The sequence below is a fragment of the Pelodiscus sinensis genome, chromosome 7, assembly GCF_049634645.1.
Source record: "Pelodiscus sinensis isolate JC-2024 chromosome 7, ASM4963464v1, whole genome shotgun sequence".
NCBI lineage: Eukaryota > Metazoa > Chordata > Testudines > Trionychidae > Pelodiscus > Pelodiscus sinensis.
The window spans coordinates 73,340,234-73,358,454 of NC_134717.1; the positions used below are offsets into that span (position 1 = coordinate 73,340,234).

General features: G+C 45.6%; 1 protein-coding gene across 2 annotated transcripts in view; it reads left to right on the forward strand.

The window, feature by feature from the left end:
- Positions 1 to 18,221, forward strand: part of LOC102452808 (aldehyde oxidase 1) — an 85,380-nt gene that overhangs the window by 37,665 nt on the left and 29,494 nt on the right. For both annotated transcript variants that reach the window (XM_075934287.1, XM_075934285.1), the window contains exons 17-22: positions 4,524 to 4,693; positions 9,359 to 9,485; positions 12,568 to 12,690; positions 15,315 to 15,411; positions 16,082 to 16,206; positions 17,308 to 17,441. In XM_075934287.1, the coding sequence (XP_075790402.1) occupies positions 4,524 to 4,693; positions 9,359 to 9,485; positions 12,568 to 12,690; positions 15,315 to 15,411; positions 16,082 to 16,206; positions 17,308 to 17,441 (776 nt within the window). The remainder of the gene's footprint in view (positions 1 to 4,523; positions 4,694 to 9,358; positions 9,486 to 12,567; positions 12,691 to 15,314; positions 15,412 to 16,081; positions 16,207 to 17,307; positions 17,442 to 18,221) is intronic.

Below are 18,221 nucleotides of genomic sequence, written 5' to 3' on the forward strand. Positions count from 1 at the left end.
GAGCCTTGGCAACTCCTGCCTGGCTGAAAGTCCAAGGCATGGACTATAGATTTGCAGAAGATAAATAGGAACTGACAGCAGTGTACTGGGTTTCTTAGAAATGACTCAGGTGCTTCAAAGGGGCAGCTTAACGTGGAGCCGGGGATCAGCTGAACAATACAGCTGATCCCTGGCTCCTAATGCACTGCCCCAGAGAGGCACTTCAAAGGGACAGCGCAGCATTAACACCTGAGATTAATGCATTAATCCTTCCCTGCATTAATCACAGGTGTTAATGCACATCAGTTGACAGTCCTAGTGTTTTTATTATCACAACATGTTTGAACCAGGAGAAACTTAAGTAATTGTTTAGCTTCCTAAACCTTTAGCTTTCACACTGCTTATACAACTGAGCATTGTAAACAAAAGTTGTCATCTCCATTTCACAAGAGGAATAGCTTTCCTTTTTAGTACATTTTCCAGTAAGCACAGAGCTCCACTCACTGTCACATTTACAGCTTTAGAAGGTTTTTCAGTAGGTTCAAGAAGCTCATTTGAACTGTGTGATGAGCTATTAGAAACCTGCCACAGGATATTAATATATTCCTTCTGTCTATATTGCATGTAGGAACATAGAATTCTATACTGAACAGATCAATATGGCCATCTAGCCTACCTCATAGTTTGAGATTGACATATGCCCTCAAGCTCCTGTGAGCGTAGAACAGCAGCCTTTAGAAAGTGACAGCATATCATATCCCCATTGATTAGAAATAGAATCCAGAAACTGACGAGGAGTCCTGTGGCACCTTATAGACTAACTGAAGTGTAGGAGCATAAGCTTTCGTGGGCAAAGACCCACTTCGTCAGATGCATGTCACATGCATCTGACGAAGTGGGTCTTTGCCCACGAAAGCTTATGCTCCTACACTTCAGTTAGTCTATAAGGTGCCACAGGACTCCTCGTCGCTTTTGCAGATTCAGACTAACACAGCTACCCCTCTGATACTTGAATCCAGAAACTGTAAGTCAGATATGAACAAAAAGAGAGGAACATCTGGTTTTATGGGGGCAGTCTCAGAAACAACGTCATGTCTCTTCAGGAACCAAAGATGTCAAACAGACAGAAAATATAGCACCCTCTAAAAACCAAAAAGATACCATAGCACTGAAAAGTTATTGAATATCTTTTTCAGTGACATGTTAACAGAAGGGTGGCTGATGGTTCAGACAGCCATTATTTGAGCTCCTGCGCTGCATGCTTTTAGGTACTAATAAAATGAGATTACATTTCCTTACAGTGTAGCAGTAGCTTCTGTACTGTTGTTGGTCTCACTGCATTTTCTATTTGCAGTCTTTGATTCCTCAGTGAACTAGGAGCTGTCTTTGAAATGGCAAACTCATTATAATTAATTTGAACTAAAGTATATCCTAGAGACCATTATCAAGATAGGATCCCATTTTGTTGTGTTCTGTACAACACACAGACCCTGTCTGCATATGCAAGTTGAACTGACTTACCTTAATGTAAACTGACTTCATGAAGTCCTTCTGTGGACACTCTGAAATCAGCTTTAGAGCATCATATATCAGTTAACTACAGTAATCAAATTCAGCTAATTTAATATAGGAGACTCAAACTTATTTTCAGATTCTCCACACCGGAGTGCTGCACCTATTTAACTTGCTTCTAACCCGATTTACTTAAATCGTTACAATTTGTGTGTGCAGACCCCGGCCATAGTGAATAGTCCCTGTCATGAAGAGTTTACAATCTACATAAACTAAGAGTGATTAGAGATATAGTCAAACCAGCAGGGCAGCAGCAGTGCTGCAAACAGAATTCAGATCTCCTGAGCCCCAGTTTTGTGCTGCCAGCCACTAGACTGTGCTGCTTTCCATACTCTGGGTTTTCATGTCTTGGATTCCTTTTAAAGGTGTCAGAGACCTGTCAACAGGCAGCAGTTCAGCAATATAAATGGGCATCATTTATTATTCAGATTATTCAGTGTTGTGTTGCCTGAGTCATTTCTAAGCAACCCACTATACTGCTGTCAGTTCCTATTTATCTTCTGCAAATCTGTAGTCTATGCCTTGGGCTTACTTTGTAATATGAGCAATTTTAACAGTAGGAAAATAAATGCAAGTACAGAAAGATCTATGCTTATTCAAAACACTACTGTAATGTTCTGTTAGAGAACAGGTGAGCTGGTTTGGGAAGTCCAGCGATCATGAAGCTCATTGTAGGAGACATCTAATTAAAACTATCATTTCTAAGGGTATGTCTACACTACAGCGTTATTTTGAAATAGCTTATTTTGAAATAGTTAATTCAAAATAAGTGAATAGTTAATTCAGTTAAGTTATTTTGAAATAACGCATCTACACACAAAATGCATTTCAAAATAGCATTTCTAAATAGCATGTCCACACTGAGTGGACGCTGAATCACATTTAAGGCGGGCAGGAACCAGGTCCGGCAGGGCATCAGTTCAGGAGTTACTTTGTGTGGCTGCTACCTGAGGCTATCTGAGCCCTGTGCTTAAAGGAACCCCCCCCCCCCCCCAAGTCAGCCGGTTCTCAGCTTTCCCTGCTTGCTTGCCTACCTCGATGAGGGACAGCAAAGCATTTTGTCTCTGTGTGCTCTGATTGCCCTCACTCGGGACACAACAGCACTCTGTAGCATGGAGCCAAAGCTGCCCTGGGCACTCTGGTGCTTCTCCTGGATGCGTTGCTGTGAGCCTGGCTGCACTTTCTGCAGGCTGCCATCCGGGAGGTCCATCGGGGGGCTGTCAGTATCCAGGAGGCCCTGCAGGAGAGCTTCCACCCTGAGGAGCACTAAGAGCCTCCCTGGTCTGCCCCACTGGGGGCTTGTCCCTCATTCCTCCCTCACATCCTTCCACTTACCCCTCCCTAACCCCCCTTCCTGATGTCACATAAAATACACGTATTTTCATGAACACAAACTCTCTTTATTTAACAAAACTGGGCGGGGGAATGAGACTCTGGTGAGACTGAGGAAAGGAGGTGGGGGTGGGGAGAAGAAAGGGTGGGAGAGGAGAGGGGAAACCTGGGAGGAGGGAGCTGGAAGGGGGAAGCAAAGGGAAGAAGAGGGAGGGGAATCTCAGCATTGGGGTCTCACCGGACCAACTTGATTTTCATGCAGACCTGCTCCTGGGTTCGCATGTGGCCTTTGGTGGCCAGGCTGGCAGCTATTCTGCCATAGATGGCCGCATACTTCCATCTAGTGCGGAAGTCATGGACGTTGGGGGCATCCCCCCAAAACCTGAATAAGGTCCAAGATCTCTACCCTGGACCAGGAAAGTGCCCGCCTTCTCCGGGCCCTGGCAGGCTCCTGGGAGCTGGCAGACTGCTCCTGGGGAGTGGTGGAGGGCTGGCTGCAAGTGGCTTGCTAGCTCATGTTTTGGGGCCACTGGGTCAGGGGCAGTGACTGCTGGCTCTGGGCTGGCAGGCTTGGAGCTGGCACAGGCACTGTGGCCAGACTCAACCCCTTTAAGGGCTCCGGGGAGGAGGGGAGGGAGAGGAGTGTTCTTGGTTGAGGCTGGAGTGATCACCAGGGCACCCTGGGAAGGCTGGAGGCCCCCTATTTCAATATAAGTGTCTACACCACACTTATTTCGGAATAGCTATTTCAATTTTGGTGTTATTCCTTGTGGAATAAGGTGTACCAAATTTGAAATAAGTGCTCCGCTATTTCAAATTAATTTCAAAATAGCAGTTTGTCTGTGTAGATGCTGGTAAAGTTATTTCAAAATAACGGCTGTTATTTTGAAATAACTTTGCTGTGTAGACATATCCTAAGTGTATTGCTAATAGCAGACAGTTGACTACAAAGAAAACCGAGAGGGAGAAGAGGTTAATCAGACTGCCTGAGCACTGAAGGTGATAAGGGAAGGGAAGATTAAAAAATATGAGTAAATATTTAGCTCTCAGCACAGTGAAAGGTTAGGAGTGAGGAGTCAGTGGAATCAGTGTTTCAGGAGGTTTATCAATGGTCCAGAATGGAGGGGCAGAAGGAATCAATTTGTACATAACATTTGCTGCTAGCAAAAATATATTTCTCAAGGAGGGCCCAGCAAAATAAGATCAATAGGCAATACAGTCACACATTATATTGCTCACAGACAGCTATGAAGGAATGCACATTGGAAGGAACATTTAAACAGTTTGTCCACACTGAGCCATGCTGAATTAATTGTAAGCTCTCAGGAGAAGAATCCAGGAGTCACTATGAATAGTTCAGTACACTGTTCTGCCAAAAAGGTGAAATGCACAAGAGAAGGCATAGACTTGAGAATAATTCCGCATCACTGTATCTATCAATAATACAGCACATTGTCTTTTTGAACATTGCATTTTGTTTTGGCTTCCTTGTGTGATAAAGGACATATGAAAAAGAAAAAAAAAAGAGGAGAAACTATTCCATGTAAAAGTAAGTAAGGTATTGTTAAATTTTCAGATTCTAATGTAAGGACAACTTGGCTTTTGCTTTCTTATGCTGTTGTTTTTTTTTAACCAAGCAGAAAGTAAACCCGGAGCAACTTCCCAGGGATCCAGTAGGACGTCCTGTCATGCATCAGGCTGGTATAAAACATGCTACTGGTGAAGCTCTTTACTGTGATGACATTCGTGCTGTTGACGAAGAGCTCTTCTTGGCTGTCGTAACCAGTTCCAGAGCCCATGCAAAGATTGTGTAAGTGCATAAATGCCTGATAGAAAAATATAACCATGAAAACATTGGATGAGATTTTCAGAGCAGTGAAGGGTATTTAGATGCACAACTGTTCCTAGATTGCTTTGAAAATCTCATCCACTCAGAACATTGTAACAAATGTTCATTCTGACGATGGGATACTAATCTGAATACCAGCTCAGGATCTTTGTAAAGCCTGAGCCACTCACAGACAATGCGCTGGTATAACTAATATTGTACTGATTTAATTAAACCAATGTTAGGACACTTATATCTGTTTAAACTTGGTTTACAGCAGTTTAGCTTGTGTGTTAACAGGTACAAGCTAAATTATTGTAAAACATGTTTAAAGCCATTAAAGAGTTTTATTAAAATCACCCATTTAATGTAATTAATGCAGCAGTTCTTAAACTGTGAGTCAGGACCCCAACGTGCTCCTGGAGCTGAATACAAAGCAAAAGGGCTTCAGGGCTCAGGTTACAGGCTCCCTGCATGACACACCCACCCTTTTGTGTTTCCGAACTAAACCAGTAAACCCCTGACCTAGTACTAGTGTATTAACTAGAATAGGAGTTTCTCAACCTTTTTCTTCCTGATGCCTCCACCAACATACTGTCAAAACTCCATGGCTCACCTGTGCCACAATAACAGGTTTTCTGCGTATAAAAACCAGGGAAACATTAAGGGGTAGCAAGCAGGGAATTGCCTGGGGCCCTGGTGAAGCTACATTGCTCAGGCTTCACTTGACAGGTCTCAAGACCCTGGACTTTAGTCCCATGCTATGGGCCTTCAGCTTTCTGTCCTGGGCCCCAGCAAGTCTAATACTGGCCTTGCTTGGTAGCCCACCTGAAACCTGCTTGCAACCCCCAAGACTCTGGACCCTTTCCTGAGAACCACTGATCTAGAAGATGCTGGTTTATAATTCCATAAGAGTGCTGTGTGCTAATTACATAGATCTCTTTAGCATTGGCGTTAGACTGGAGATGGTACATAAATTTGCAGGGTTCACAAGACTACTTACTTCTTCAAGGAGTGTCCCTATGGATGCTTCACTTTAGGTGTCTTGGCACCCTGCACTTGAAATCAGAGATTTGTAATAGCAGTGCCTTGTTGGCCACTCACGCATGGCAGCTATCTCATGCTGCACTGCAGCCAAACATCACCCAGTTCTTTCTTTACAGTCTTTGGCTTGAATCAGAGTGACAGCTTTCGATAGCTCAATAGTTTTCTGTATTTCCTGGATTGTGAGCCTCTCATTTCATTATTTTATCTGCTATTTTGTATTTTACTGATTTTTTTTAATGGTTATAGTTTTCTTCCCTTCTCTTTCCCACTGCCTCCCAAGTGGGTCCCCAGCTTCAAAAGACAGCAAGAAAAGGGAAACAAAATAGAATTATCCCTCTTCTTTCTTCAAAACAAGTATCCTTTTAGGTATGCCTGGTCCTCCAGGCTTTAAATGCTGCCTCACAAGTATCTGTTACAATAGGAAATAAACCACCTCCTGCAATTAGGTGCTGTTGAACCTGTGCCAGCTTAACACACAAAGAGAGGATTTTATTCCCATTACTTCCTCACCTAGAAAAAGACTAGTGGGTTGAGATTCATTCTGGATTTATGCAAAATTAATTTGTGAGAACACAACTTTTCAAAATGGTGATTCTATCTGCAATCATTAGAGAAAGGAGATTGGGTCTTGGCCCTCAACCTACAAGATGCTTACTTTCATATTACTATTCACCCGGTGCACAGATGAGTCTAGAGATCCACCCTAGGGAACCGATATTTCCAATGTAGAGTGTTTCCCTTCGACCTGTCAACCTCCTCAAGAGTTTTTTCCAGGGTTCTTACTGTCACCTCTGCAGGCAGGGAGTGATGATTTTTCCATACTTGGACTGTTTTCCAAGGGCACCAACACAAGCAGACAGTGACAAATGCCGCACACACCAATATAACCCTGGTCATGGTTGCTGGGTTACATAAATGTGCAGAAGTCCACCATGCTTCCTGTCCAACAGCAGGAATTTATAGGAGCCTACATTTGTGCAACAACATGACCACGGGTCACTGGTCTCCAGTGGACTGTACATAACCATGTTGGAACTAAGGGCAGTCAGAAACACATGTGAGCACTTCCTTCCCCTAATCCAGAACACAGCCATCAAGATGCTTATAGAAAATATGGCATGTATGTTCTATATAAGTTTCCAAGAGAGAGAGAGAGAGAGCGATCATACCCTTGATGTGCAGAAGCAATGCAACTCTGTAATTAGTGCATCACCAACCACATAGACATTTCGGCATCCTGCCTGCCAGGATGTCACAACACAACAGTGCACCAACTGAGCAGGGACGTCTCATAAACCCCAGAGTGGGAAGTGGATCCTAAGTCTCTCACAGCCATGTTTAAACCATTGTAGACCTATTCACAAAAGCTCAGAATGCAGAGTGCCCACAATATTATTCCCAAGCTGGTCTGGGATGCCATTCGATGAGTGTCATTCTCCTCATAAAATGGGATGCCCCACTAATGTCTGCATTCCCTCCTGGCCAGTCACAAGATCAGGTAGGACAAATCCAAGTTTATTCTCATTGCATCTACATGGCTCAGACAGACCTGGGACACAGTGAAATGACCCCAACCTTGCTCTTCTTTGTCTCGAGACATACTATTGAAGAGTTGAAAACTAAGCATACAAAAAACATTCAGACATAAGTGGAAATGATAGCCTCTCATTTTCATTGAAATCAATCCATGTACTTACCCATGGTTTTCCTGAAACCACATGCAGCCTCAGGGAGGCCTCACTTCACATACTAGATATTTGCAGAGCACTAGCTTTCTACCTAGAAAGGACAAAAACACTCAGAAAATCTTCTCAACTGTTTGTCTCTAAAACAGAGCATTCAAAGGGTCAAACCATCTCAAAACAGATGCTGTCTAAATGGACATCTGGATGTATCCATTTGAGTTATAAAAACAACAACCTACCAGCTCTGTTAGGAGTTTGCAAACTCTACCAGAGAGTTAGCAACATCCGTGGCCTTTCTTGATAACGTACTCATCACGGACATTTGCAAGGCAGCTACCTAGGCATCTGCCCACTCCACATTATAACAGCAATCAGCTGCCGATGCTGAGTTTGGACTCAGTGCTATCCATCATCACTGAACCAAATCCAAAGCCCCTCACCTCCACTGAGGAGCACTGCTCAACAGTCACCTGAAGTGGAGCACCCATAGCGACACTCCTGGAAGAAGAGAAGTTTACTCACCTTGTGCAGTAATTGAGGTTACTTGAGATGGTTGTCCTTGTGGGTTCTCCACTACCTCCCTCTTCCCTGTGTCATCAGTTAGGCATTCCCAATGGGTCCTTCTGCTCCGTCAGCGATGATAAACTTTCGGCTGCTTGTGTGTGTGTGCTCCCCTGTCTACAGTGTTAACCACGTGCAATTAGTCAACATGACAGACCCCAGAGAAGCCCCATAGACCACAAATCAGATGAGGATCGAAAGCACCCGGCCGCTGTGCCACTGTGCATATGTGCACTGTGACAATGGACTAACTTATTCAATACTATGGCTCCAACATTGCCCTAGGTCAACCAACAACCACTCTTTGGGGTACACTTTTATATACAGGTACAAACAAATTATACATCACTCTTGTCGTATCAGGTTGCCACCCTCTGTTGCCTAGTTACCACCCCTTAACTCACGCAAGAAGGGTTCAGTTATATTCATCATGCTGTCAATTTAGACCCTGTCCTGAACCAGAATTGGTGTGCTTTTGTCATCTGCGGGATGTGTGTTGGTACCAAATATTTGTTAATGAGGCGTTTTGTTATCATCCCTCTGGAATGTGCTTCCAACCTTTGCCTAGTACCTCTTAGGTATGAGTGCTTCTGTAATATCAGTCATGTTCTTACCAACTTCTATGAGCAGAGCCTGCCTCTTGCTCACAGCTTAGCTCTGCTTTATATTAGCTAAGTTTTGACCATTGCTGTCTAGGTCACTTTTTCATATTCAGTTACTTTGATGAAAGATTCTCTCTTGATCTGGGAGAAAGGCATAGCTTGTAGAATGTAGAGGATGGGGTCAAGCAGAGTTATTCTGTCTCTACCGAAAGAACTGTAGTGCACGGTCGAATTAAGATATGCAACTCCAGCTACGTTAATTACATAGATGGAATTGATGTGCCTTAATTCAAATTTCCCCACTGTCCCCACAGTCAGAAGTTGACAGGAGTAAACAAGAAGTGCTAAACTGAACTTTGGGAGATCCATTGAGGCAGTGTCGATCTTCCCCGTAGTGGAGACATGGCCTGAGTGTTTCATGGGTGATATTTCTGTCTGGAGCAAATGGGCTCCTGCCATCCTCTCCACCACCATCCTGCTGTCTCAAATGGGGGGAAAGAGCAGTGACTATCGTATTACAAAGCAAGCCTTTTCCGGACAGCTCGTCAACAGCTTTCCTCTTCCTCTACCTGAGCTTGTTGTCTCTAAGGAGGTTAAAGACAGTGACCAGCACCAGCAGCTTCCACAGAGCTGTGCAAAAGCAGTCGTGAGGCATAGGCTATCCCATGTGTATATTGTATCACTTTACTTCACATGCAGCACTGTGAAACGAACTTCAGATGTGAAACGATCTCCTTTCTATTTTTTCCCAGATCAATTGAGGCATCAGAGGCCCTCAGAGAACCAGGAGTGTATGATATTGTAACAGCTCAGGATGTCCCAGGCAAAAATGAATTCTTCTTTTACAGTGATGCAGAGATTATATTTGCAAAAGATAAGGTACAATGTTTCTGTCAGTAGCTATGATTTTTCTTTGGTGATCTCTCTTTGATCCTTATCTTATTATTATTATAAACAAGAACAGTAATGACTCTTGAATTTTTGTAGCGTGTATATGTTAGGAATTTCTTTGGCTGCTCTGTGAGGCAGTTTCTTAATCCTTTTTCCATTTCTTTTCAAGTATCAAAATAACCAAACTTTGACATGCCTCTTTAAACCAGATGAATCAGACTAGAAAGCAGTCTTTTCTAAAGCACCGATGGTAGATCTACACTACAATTTGGTTGTGGGGGGCTCAGTGCATCACATGTCTATATACCCAAGCTAGTTTTAATCTAGATAGTGTGGAGTGCCAATAGCAGTGTAGTGATGGCAACACAGGCTTCATTGGGAGCTGGGCTGCACAAGCCCAAACTGGATACACACTCAGGCAGCTAGCTCACACTTAAGTCTGTGCTACTGTGGCTTTACTGCTATTGGTGTATAATCTAGGTGGGTTGAAGTCAGCTCAGATAGGTCTACACATACTGCCCTCACACCTCCATTCACAGTATAGCTATTGTCTGAGTTGCATAAGCTCCGAAGTCTCACTTTTAAATATGACGCAGGCACTTGGGAGCCTGTTTCATGTGAAGTCCATGGGATTTAGGAACCTAAGTCACTGGGGGTATGTCTACACTACAAAGTTAGTTCGAACTAACGTCCATTAGTTCGAACTAACTTTCACAGGCGCTACACTAGCGCTCCGTTAGTTCGAATTTAATTTGAACTAGTGGAGCGCTTAGTTCGAACTAGGTAATCCTCATTCCATGAGGATTAAGCCTAGTTCGAATTTACTAGTTCGAATTAAGGGCTGTGTAGCCCCTTAATTCAAACTAGTGGGAGGCTAGCCCTCCCCAGGTTTCCCTGGTGGCCACTCTGGCCAACACCAGGGAAACTCGTCTGCCCCCCTCCTGGCCCCGGACCCCTTAAAGGGGCACGGGCTGGCTACGGTGCCTGTGCCAGGTGCAAGCCTGCCAGCACCCAGCCAGCAGACCCTGCGCCTGGCACGGATCGAGCCACCCACCCAATGCCCCCCAGCCCTCCCCTTCTTCCTGGGACCAGGCTGGCGGCTCCCGGGAGCTTGCCCGGGACCGCAAGAGGCGGGCAACCGCCTGGGGTAGTGCGGACATCGTGGACCTCATCCACGATCTCCGCACTAGGCACAGGAAAGTGGCCGGCTAGGGCAGGAGAGCTGCCAGCCTGGCCACCCAGGAGCAGGAGTGCATGAAAATCAAGGTGGTCCACTGAGACCCCCGACCCTGAGCCCTGAGCTTACAATGGCCATCCTGGGTCAGACCAAAGGTCCATCTAGCCCAGTAGCCTGTCTGCCGACAGTGGCCAACCCTAGGGACCCTGGAGGGGATGGACCGAAGACAGTGACCAAGCCATTTGTCTCGTGCCATCCCTCTCTAGCCTTCCACAAACCTTGGGCAGGGACACCACTCCTACCCCCTGGCTAATACCACTCCATGGACCCAACCTCCATGACTTGATCTCACTTCCCTTTAAACTCTGTTCTAGTTCTAGCCTTCACAGCCTCCTGCAGCAAGGAGTTCCACAGGTTGACTCTTTGCTTTGTGAAGAAGAACTTTCTGTTACTAGTTTGAAGCCTGCTACCCATTCCTTTCCTTTGGTGTCCTCTAGTCCTTCTTTATGGGAACTAATGAAGAACTTTTCTGTATGCACCCTCTCCACCCAACTCCTGCTTTTAGAGACCTTTATCCTGTCCCCCCTCCGTCTCCTCTTTTCTAAGCTGAAAAGTTCCAGTCTCTTTAGCCTCTCTTCATATGGGACCTGTTCCCAACCCCTGATCATTGTAGTTGCCCTCCCCTCTCCCAGCCTCTCTCTTCCCCTCTCCCACCTCCTTTTCCCAGTCTCCCCCAGTTTTGTTCAATAAAGACTGATTCCATTTTTGAACACAATTGTCCTTTATTTTGTACATCAGGAAGGGGGGCTAGGGAAGGGTAAGTGGAAGGAGGTGAGGGAGGAATGGGGTACGAGCCCCCAATGGGGAGGACTGGACTGGCTCTGCGGGCTTCTGGGGGTGGAAGCTCTCCTGCAGCCCCCCAATTGCCCCCTCTTCCCAGATGGTAGCCTGTGGCTAGTGCAGCCGGTCTGATGGCCGAGTGCTGTGATGTGCCCAGTGTGGGTACTACGGGCACTTCAAGCCAGGACTGGTTTTCAAGCGGGGCACCCCCGAGAACTGTCTGTCCGGGGTGGGGGTTGGGACCCTTTAAGCACAGCCCTCGGCTAGCCTGAGACAGCATCTCCACGCTCTACGTCCTCCTCTGATGCCCTGCCGGCACTGCTTCCGGCCATCCTTAACCCCGGTTCAGGGTCCACTCTGTGTGGACATGCTAGTTCCAATTAGCAAAATGCTAATTCGAACTAGTTTTTTAGTCTGGATGCGTTAGTTCGAATTAGCTTAGTTCGAATAACTAATTCGAACTAAGTTAGTTTGAATTAACGTTGTAGTGTAGACGTACCCTTAGGGACTTTTGAAAATGCTGTTCTTGATTCCCAGTTTACATTGGGAATCATTTACTGATGTATTGGGTAAGGGCAGGGGTGGGGAACCTAAGGCCTGGGGTCCGGGTGTGGCCCCTGGCTTGCCTGGATCCAGCCCCATGGCTTGGTGCTCCCCCAGTATTGCGGAGCCTGCATTGGTGCTCCACTCCCCCCACTACCTCCCTCATTGGGCTGAAGCACACAAAATCTACTACCCTGGGCCCCCTAAGCTCTCAATGTGGGGAGTGTCTGTCTCCTTTCCAGGGCTGCATCAGTGAGGGTTGGTTGGCTGGTTTGTTTTGCTCCTCACTTGTGTGCAGCTCTCAACTGATTGTTCTGTGGGCCAGAGGCCCCTCACCCAAAAAAGGTTCCCCACCCTTGTGCTAGGGAAAGGCCTATAGCAAATAAAAACGGTTACACCAAACCAAAAATTAAAAAAGGTAATATGAATAGTGTTTGTTTGAGTCCAGAATGTGAGAAAGCCCACGGGGAATCATTTGAATACAAGAATTATTTCCACTGTACTTTGCAGGTAATTTGTGTGGGTCAGATTGTTTGTGCTGTGGTTGCGGATTCAGCTGTTCATGCCAAGCAAGCAGCTGCAAAAGTGAAGATAGAGTATGATGCTCTGGAGCCAGTGATCCTGACTATTGAGGTAATAATTAGCCTTGTCTTGCCTTTTTTCACTGTCTTATCTTCTTGGGCAGGGAAGCAGCTGTCTACTCTTCACTTGCTATTTACTTTTTTCATGACAAGTGAAGTGTGACACATTTGACTCTCTTTCAAGGACTTGGCCAAATTTCTGCTATCACTGACACTAGTACATCACAATAATGCCAGTGTAAATAGAGCAAAATTTGGCCAAGTTTCCACTTGCGCTTGTTTGGTTAGTTCTTAAGGAAGATCCTCATACAGTAACAAAGGGGGATCTTTCACATCTAAGGATTCTCTTGCCTGTTCCTTTCTGGGATTATTATATGTTCTTGCTCTCTCTTCAGGCTATGCCAACTGCTCCAGAAAAGTGGCACTTGGAATTACCCAGTGAACAACAATTCAGAATTCCTGATCTAGGAACTCTGCTTATCTATAGAGGCCCCATTTTGCTGCTTAAATAAACAAAAATATTAATAACCTCACATATCTGAGCCAGGTGAAGTACAGGACAAGTATTGACTTATTTTGAGCCCAATTCAGAGCACACTGCCTAGACAAACACTCTTCTTAGCACCTTGTGTGTTAGACATTTGCTTTGCTACATGGCAATTGAAAACTGGTCTTTATTTAGAGTAGCCATGACTGTTGGGAACTTTGGCTGAAGGGTATGTTCCCCTTATGTGATAGAGATTGGTTTGCATATCAGAAGAAGAAAAACATTGTGAAGAAAAGCCTACACTGACTATTCTTATCTTAAACTTGTAGTCCAGTCTCTCTCTGCTTCATCTTGGTCACTTACAAGATGTTCTGTTCCTCACCAGAAATCAGATTTCCCTTTTGTCGCAGGGAGAGTTCTATTGGGCAGCTGCGAATCAGCCATTGGGGACATGTACTCAGTGCCAAGCCACCCCAGGGAAATAAATGCCAATAGGTGCTGGTATGCCCGAGGGGAATGCCATTCATTTACGATATGCTGGGAAAATAGGGATGTCCTGTCACAAAAAAAGCACTGCCAAGACCAAAACTGACCCCTCTCTCAGAGCCAGGCATCCTCAGCCTCCCCCCCCCCCATCCCAATGCTCCCAGTCCTCCCCCAGAGCCAGGCACCACCCAACGCCCCTCCCCCCCAACCAAATTCCCCTCCCGCAGAGCCAGGCACTGGAGAGACGGGACAGGTAAGGTAATTCTGCCTTTAAAGTGGCCGGTCCTGCCACCGGCCCTGCTGCCTCGGCTCAACACCTCTAGTGTCGGTTCACTGAGCCCCCACAGCATAGCTGAGCCACCCTCCGCTTTTCTGCAACCCCAGCCCAGCTGAGCCACCCGCCTGTTTCCTTCCCCCCAGCCCAGCTGAGCCACCCGCCTGTTTTCCTTCCCCCCAGCCCAGCTGAGCCACCCGCCTGTTTCCTTCCCCCCAGCCCAGCTGAGCCTCCTGCCTCTTTTCCTTCCCCCCAGCCCAGCTGAGCCACCCTCCGCTTTTCTGCAACCCCAGCCCAGCTGAGCCACCCGCCTGTTTTCCTTCCCCCCAGCTCTGCTGAGCTGCTCACCTCTTTTCCGCCCTCAAGACCAGGTGAGCCATAGGTGCCTCTTTTCCGCAGCCCCCAGCCCAGCTGAGCCGTGCACCACTTTTCCACCCATACAGCTCAGCTGAGTCATGTGCTACTTTTCCGTCCCAACAGTGGAGCTGCATGCTGCTTTTCAGCCCCTCCTGTTGGCCCAGCTAAGCTGCGCACCGCAGCGCGAGTGCTTCCAGGGCCAGTGGGGGCCATGCCTGGGGAAAGCGATGCAGTGTGAGTGCTCACAAAAAAAGGTGCAGGTACGCTGTACCAGTGCGTACCATCGCAAAAAAAGCACTGCATATGTTTATATGACCTCTGGGAAAGCAGAGGCCATCAATGCAAGATTGAGTCACAGCAACATTTGATTGTCCAGTGTATAAAATCCTGAACTTTGCAATCACCTTGATCAGCCTTCCCAGAGAGGGTGTGTCTAAACTACACTCCTCTGTCGGGAGATGGATACAAATTAGACACATCGGCAGTGCAAATGAAGTGGGGATTTAAATATCCCGCGCTTCATTTGCACAATTGCGTCATGGCACTGTTTCGAACAGGCACCATTTCGAAACTGAAACCGCGGTTTAGACACGTTTTTTCGACAACGGGGCTATTTTTCGAAAGATCCTGTACTCTGTTGTCGAAAAAACACGTCTAAACTACGGTTTCAGTTTCGAAATGGCACTTGTTCGAAACAGCGTCATGACACGATTGTGCAAATGAAGCACGGGATATTTAAATCCTTGTTTCATTTGCACTTTTGATGTGTCTAATTTACATCTCTCTGCCAACAGAGGGGTGTAGTTTAGACGTAGCCAGAGAGTACTGATTACAGCACATCATTTGTGTTGTTATAGCCAATCCTTCAGCCCCCTACTGGCCAGGCTGTCAGTGGAAGAACTTCTGGAATACAGCAATGTGATAATATTTAGTAGCCTGATAACTCTCTGGAACCCAGTTTCTCATATCTTAATAAAAGGAGTGTGGCAATCGTATTGATAATAAAATACTGTGTAAAAAGAGACTATTTAAAATTCTCAGACGAGTGTGTATGTATTTTCCACCATGGCAGGACGCTATAAAGCACAATTCATTCTTTGAACCACAAAGAAAACTAGAAAAAGGAAATGTTGATGCCGCATTTGAAACTGTTGATCAAATACTTGAAGGTAAATTGCACAATGTGCTGGGTGGGTGGTGGGAGGCTTATGAGAACTTCTACCAGTTTGAATTCTGATACCAGCCAAATAGATCTGGGCAAAAAAGAAATGGTCAAATTTTCATTAGAATGTATTTAAATTGATTTTTTCCCCTCCTGTTAGTCTGTTCCTTTCCAACCACTAATTTCTCCCTTTTCCCCCAGCAACATGCATGGCCTATTTGGTACTGAGCTTGAACATTCAGGAATAGCACTTCCCTCCAACAGAAAAATATTGTGTTCCACATCTGATGTGTTTCATGCAAGCTGGCTCGAGATCCTGTCACCCCTCTTGAGCTTTCTACACCCCAGATTCAAGATGCTTAGTGTGATATTGACAATGTGTGTGGCAGATTCTCTGGTAGTATAAATTGGCACAATGCTGGTGAAATCAATGGAGCAGAGCCAATTTACACCAGCAGAGCATTTGGCTCATATTTTTATGCTAGAGGTTGCACCTGTTGCAGCTGCTTTCTTGTGCCTGATTGCAATTTAGCAGCAGTAGCACCAGCAGCTGTGTTGCTCCAGTATATTGAATGTTATGTCTTGTGTGACATTCGTATCTGGCCTATTCTCCTTCATTCCTCCCCTATAAACTGCCTAGCCCATCAGCAACACTTGAGTCTTTATCTTTGGAACAGGGGAGATCCATGTTGGGGGACAGGAACATTTTTACATGGAGACTCAGAGTGTGCTTGTTGTGCCAAAAGGAGAGGATAAAGAAATAGACATCTATGTGTCAACCCAGCATCCAGCACTTATCCAGGTAATGTAAGGCCTTTCTAGGCACTTGTTTAACAACTTGACAATATAGCTCTTTGTGTGTGGTTTGAAAATCCATCTTAGGCAGTTTTTGATTCAATAGCAACATGTGAGTTACACAATTGAGTTATCTAATAGCTATTGCTCTTCACTACCTCATTAGCATGATAGCTCAACACTGCTGAGCCATCAGCTGTGCACTGAGCTCTCTGCCTCCAAAGTGATGGGTGAGCAAAAGCACTTCTGTCCCCTCTGAATGTAATCTGTGCTCCAGCGCATGATCCTTTAAGGTACAGAGTTCTCCCTATGAAGAGCGGAACATGGTCTTCTCTCATCTACCTCAGAGCATTGCATGAGTATTCGCTGGGATGCTAACAACTGTCTACTGACAGAAATATAAAGGGGAAACTCACAAAACCTAATGTGAGAGAGCTAAGGTTGATGAGATAATGTCTTTTATTGGACTAACTTCTGCTGGTGAAAGAGACAAACTTTCAAGCCCCACAGAGATCTTCTTCAACTCTGGGTTAAAACCTAACATAGCAAATTATCTCTTCCTAGCTATTTGTGTGGCTTCTAAAGCAGAATGCATTTGGAACAGAATGCTCAGTTTTTGTATCAGGTGGGTTTTGCCTATTGTACTGCCCTATTTTCTATGTATGTAATTTTATATCACTGAGAACAAAGCCAAGAAGCAATGCAGATTTTTGTTACATAAATGAGGAACACTGTCAATCAGCCACATATGAGAAACCAATTCATTTCTTCATCTATGACTAATAAGGCCTTAGATTATTAAAACCAAACTCTTTAAAAATCTAATTTCCTTATTATGGATTTTGCTTACTTCCTGCATTTCTCTCAGCTTGGACAATTGTACATAGCTGGTTTCACTTTCGGGTTCTTTTTTGGATGCAAATACTATTTGGGGTTATTTAACTGTAGAAAAATAGATGTTTTCATTGGAATTAGAAGGAAAATCATGGCAATCTGTCTTGGTGCTTTCTATACACATTTTTTTGCAAAATTTAATTTGGGTCAGATTTGACCTGACAGGGTCTCTTTAAAATGGCAATGGTATAAAAAAGGGATATTGACTTTACAGGAAATGGTGTCCTCGTGTTTAGGGGTTCCAGCCAATAGGATCATGTGCCATGTCAAAAGAATCGGTGGAGCTTTCGGTGGGAAAATAGGGAAAGCTGGTCTGTTGGCATCTGTTGCTGCAGTGGCAGCAAACAAGTAAGTGTGACTTCCTATTGTAAGTGAGAAAGGAGGAGGAATAATAGTTACCCTCTAAGGTCTGTTCCCTTCCCTGAGATGCTTCCTCTACCTCAGCCAACAAGCCTCACAAACGTGACTGTTAGTGAGTTTTATTAGACTCTCTAGTCTAGAAGGGTCATAAGCTGGGTTGCAGTGACATGATCTAACCAGTGGTCGCCAACCTTTTTACACCCAAGATCACTTTGTAAATGTCAGGACAAGCCAAGATCTACCCCTTCCCTTCCCTTCCCTTCCCTTCCCTGAGACTCCACCCCTTTCTTGAGGCCCCACCCTCTTCATTCTCCTCCTCTCCATCACTTTCTGTCCCCAGCCCTTACTCACTCTCATTGGATTGAGACATGAGGTGCAGGCTCTGGGATGGGAATGAGGAATTTGAGTGTCAGAGGGAATAAGAGGTGCAAGGAGGGAATCTGGGTGCATGAGGAGGTGGAGAAAGGGATGCTGGCTCAGGGAGGGGGCTCCAGACTAGACAATGTTGGGGTCAGGTGGAGGGTTGGGGTTCTGAGCAGGCTGCAGGCTTGTGGGGGTGCAGGAGTTTGGGTTGGAGTATATGAAGGACTCAGGGCAGGGGGCAGGTGTATGATGGGCTCAGGGCACAGATTTGCGATGTGTTGGTGGTGCAGGAGTTTGGGGATGTGAGGCACTCAGGGCAGGGGGTTCAGGTGTATGATAGACTCAGGGTTGGAGTGTGGGGTGAGGATGCCAGAGTGTTATGATGCTGTGGCCAGATGGGGGCTT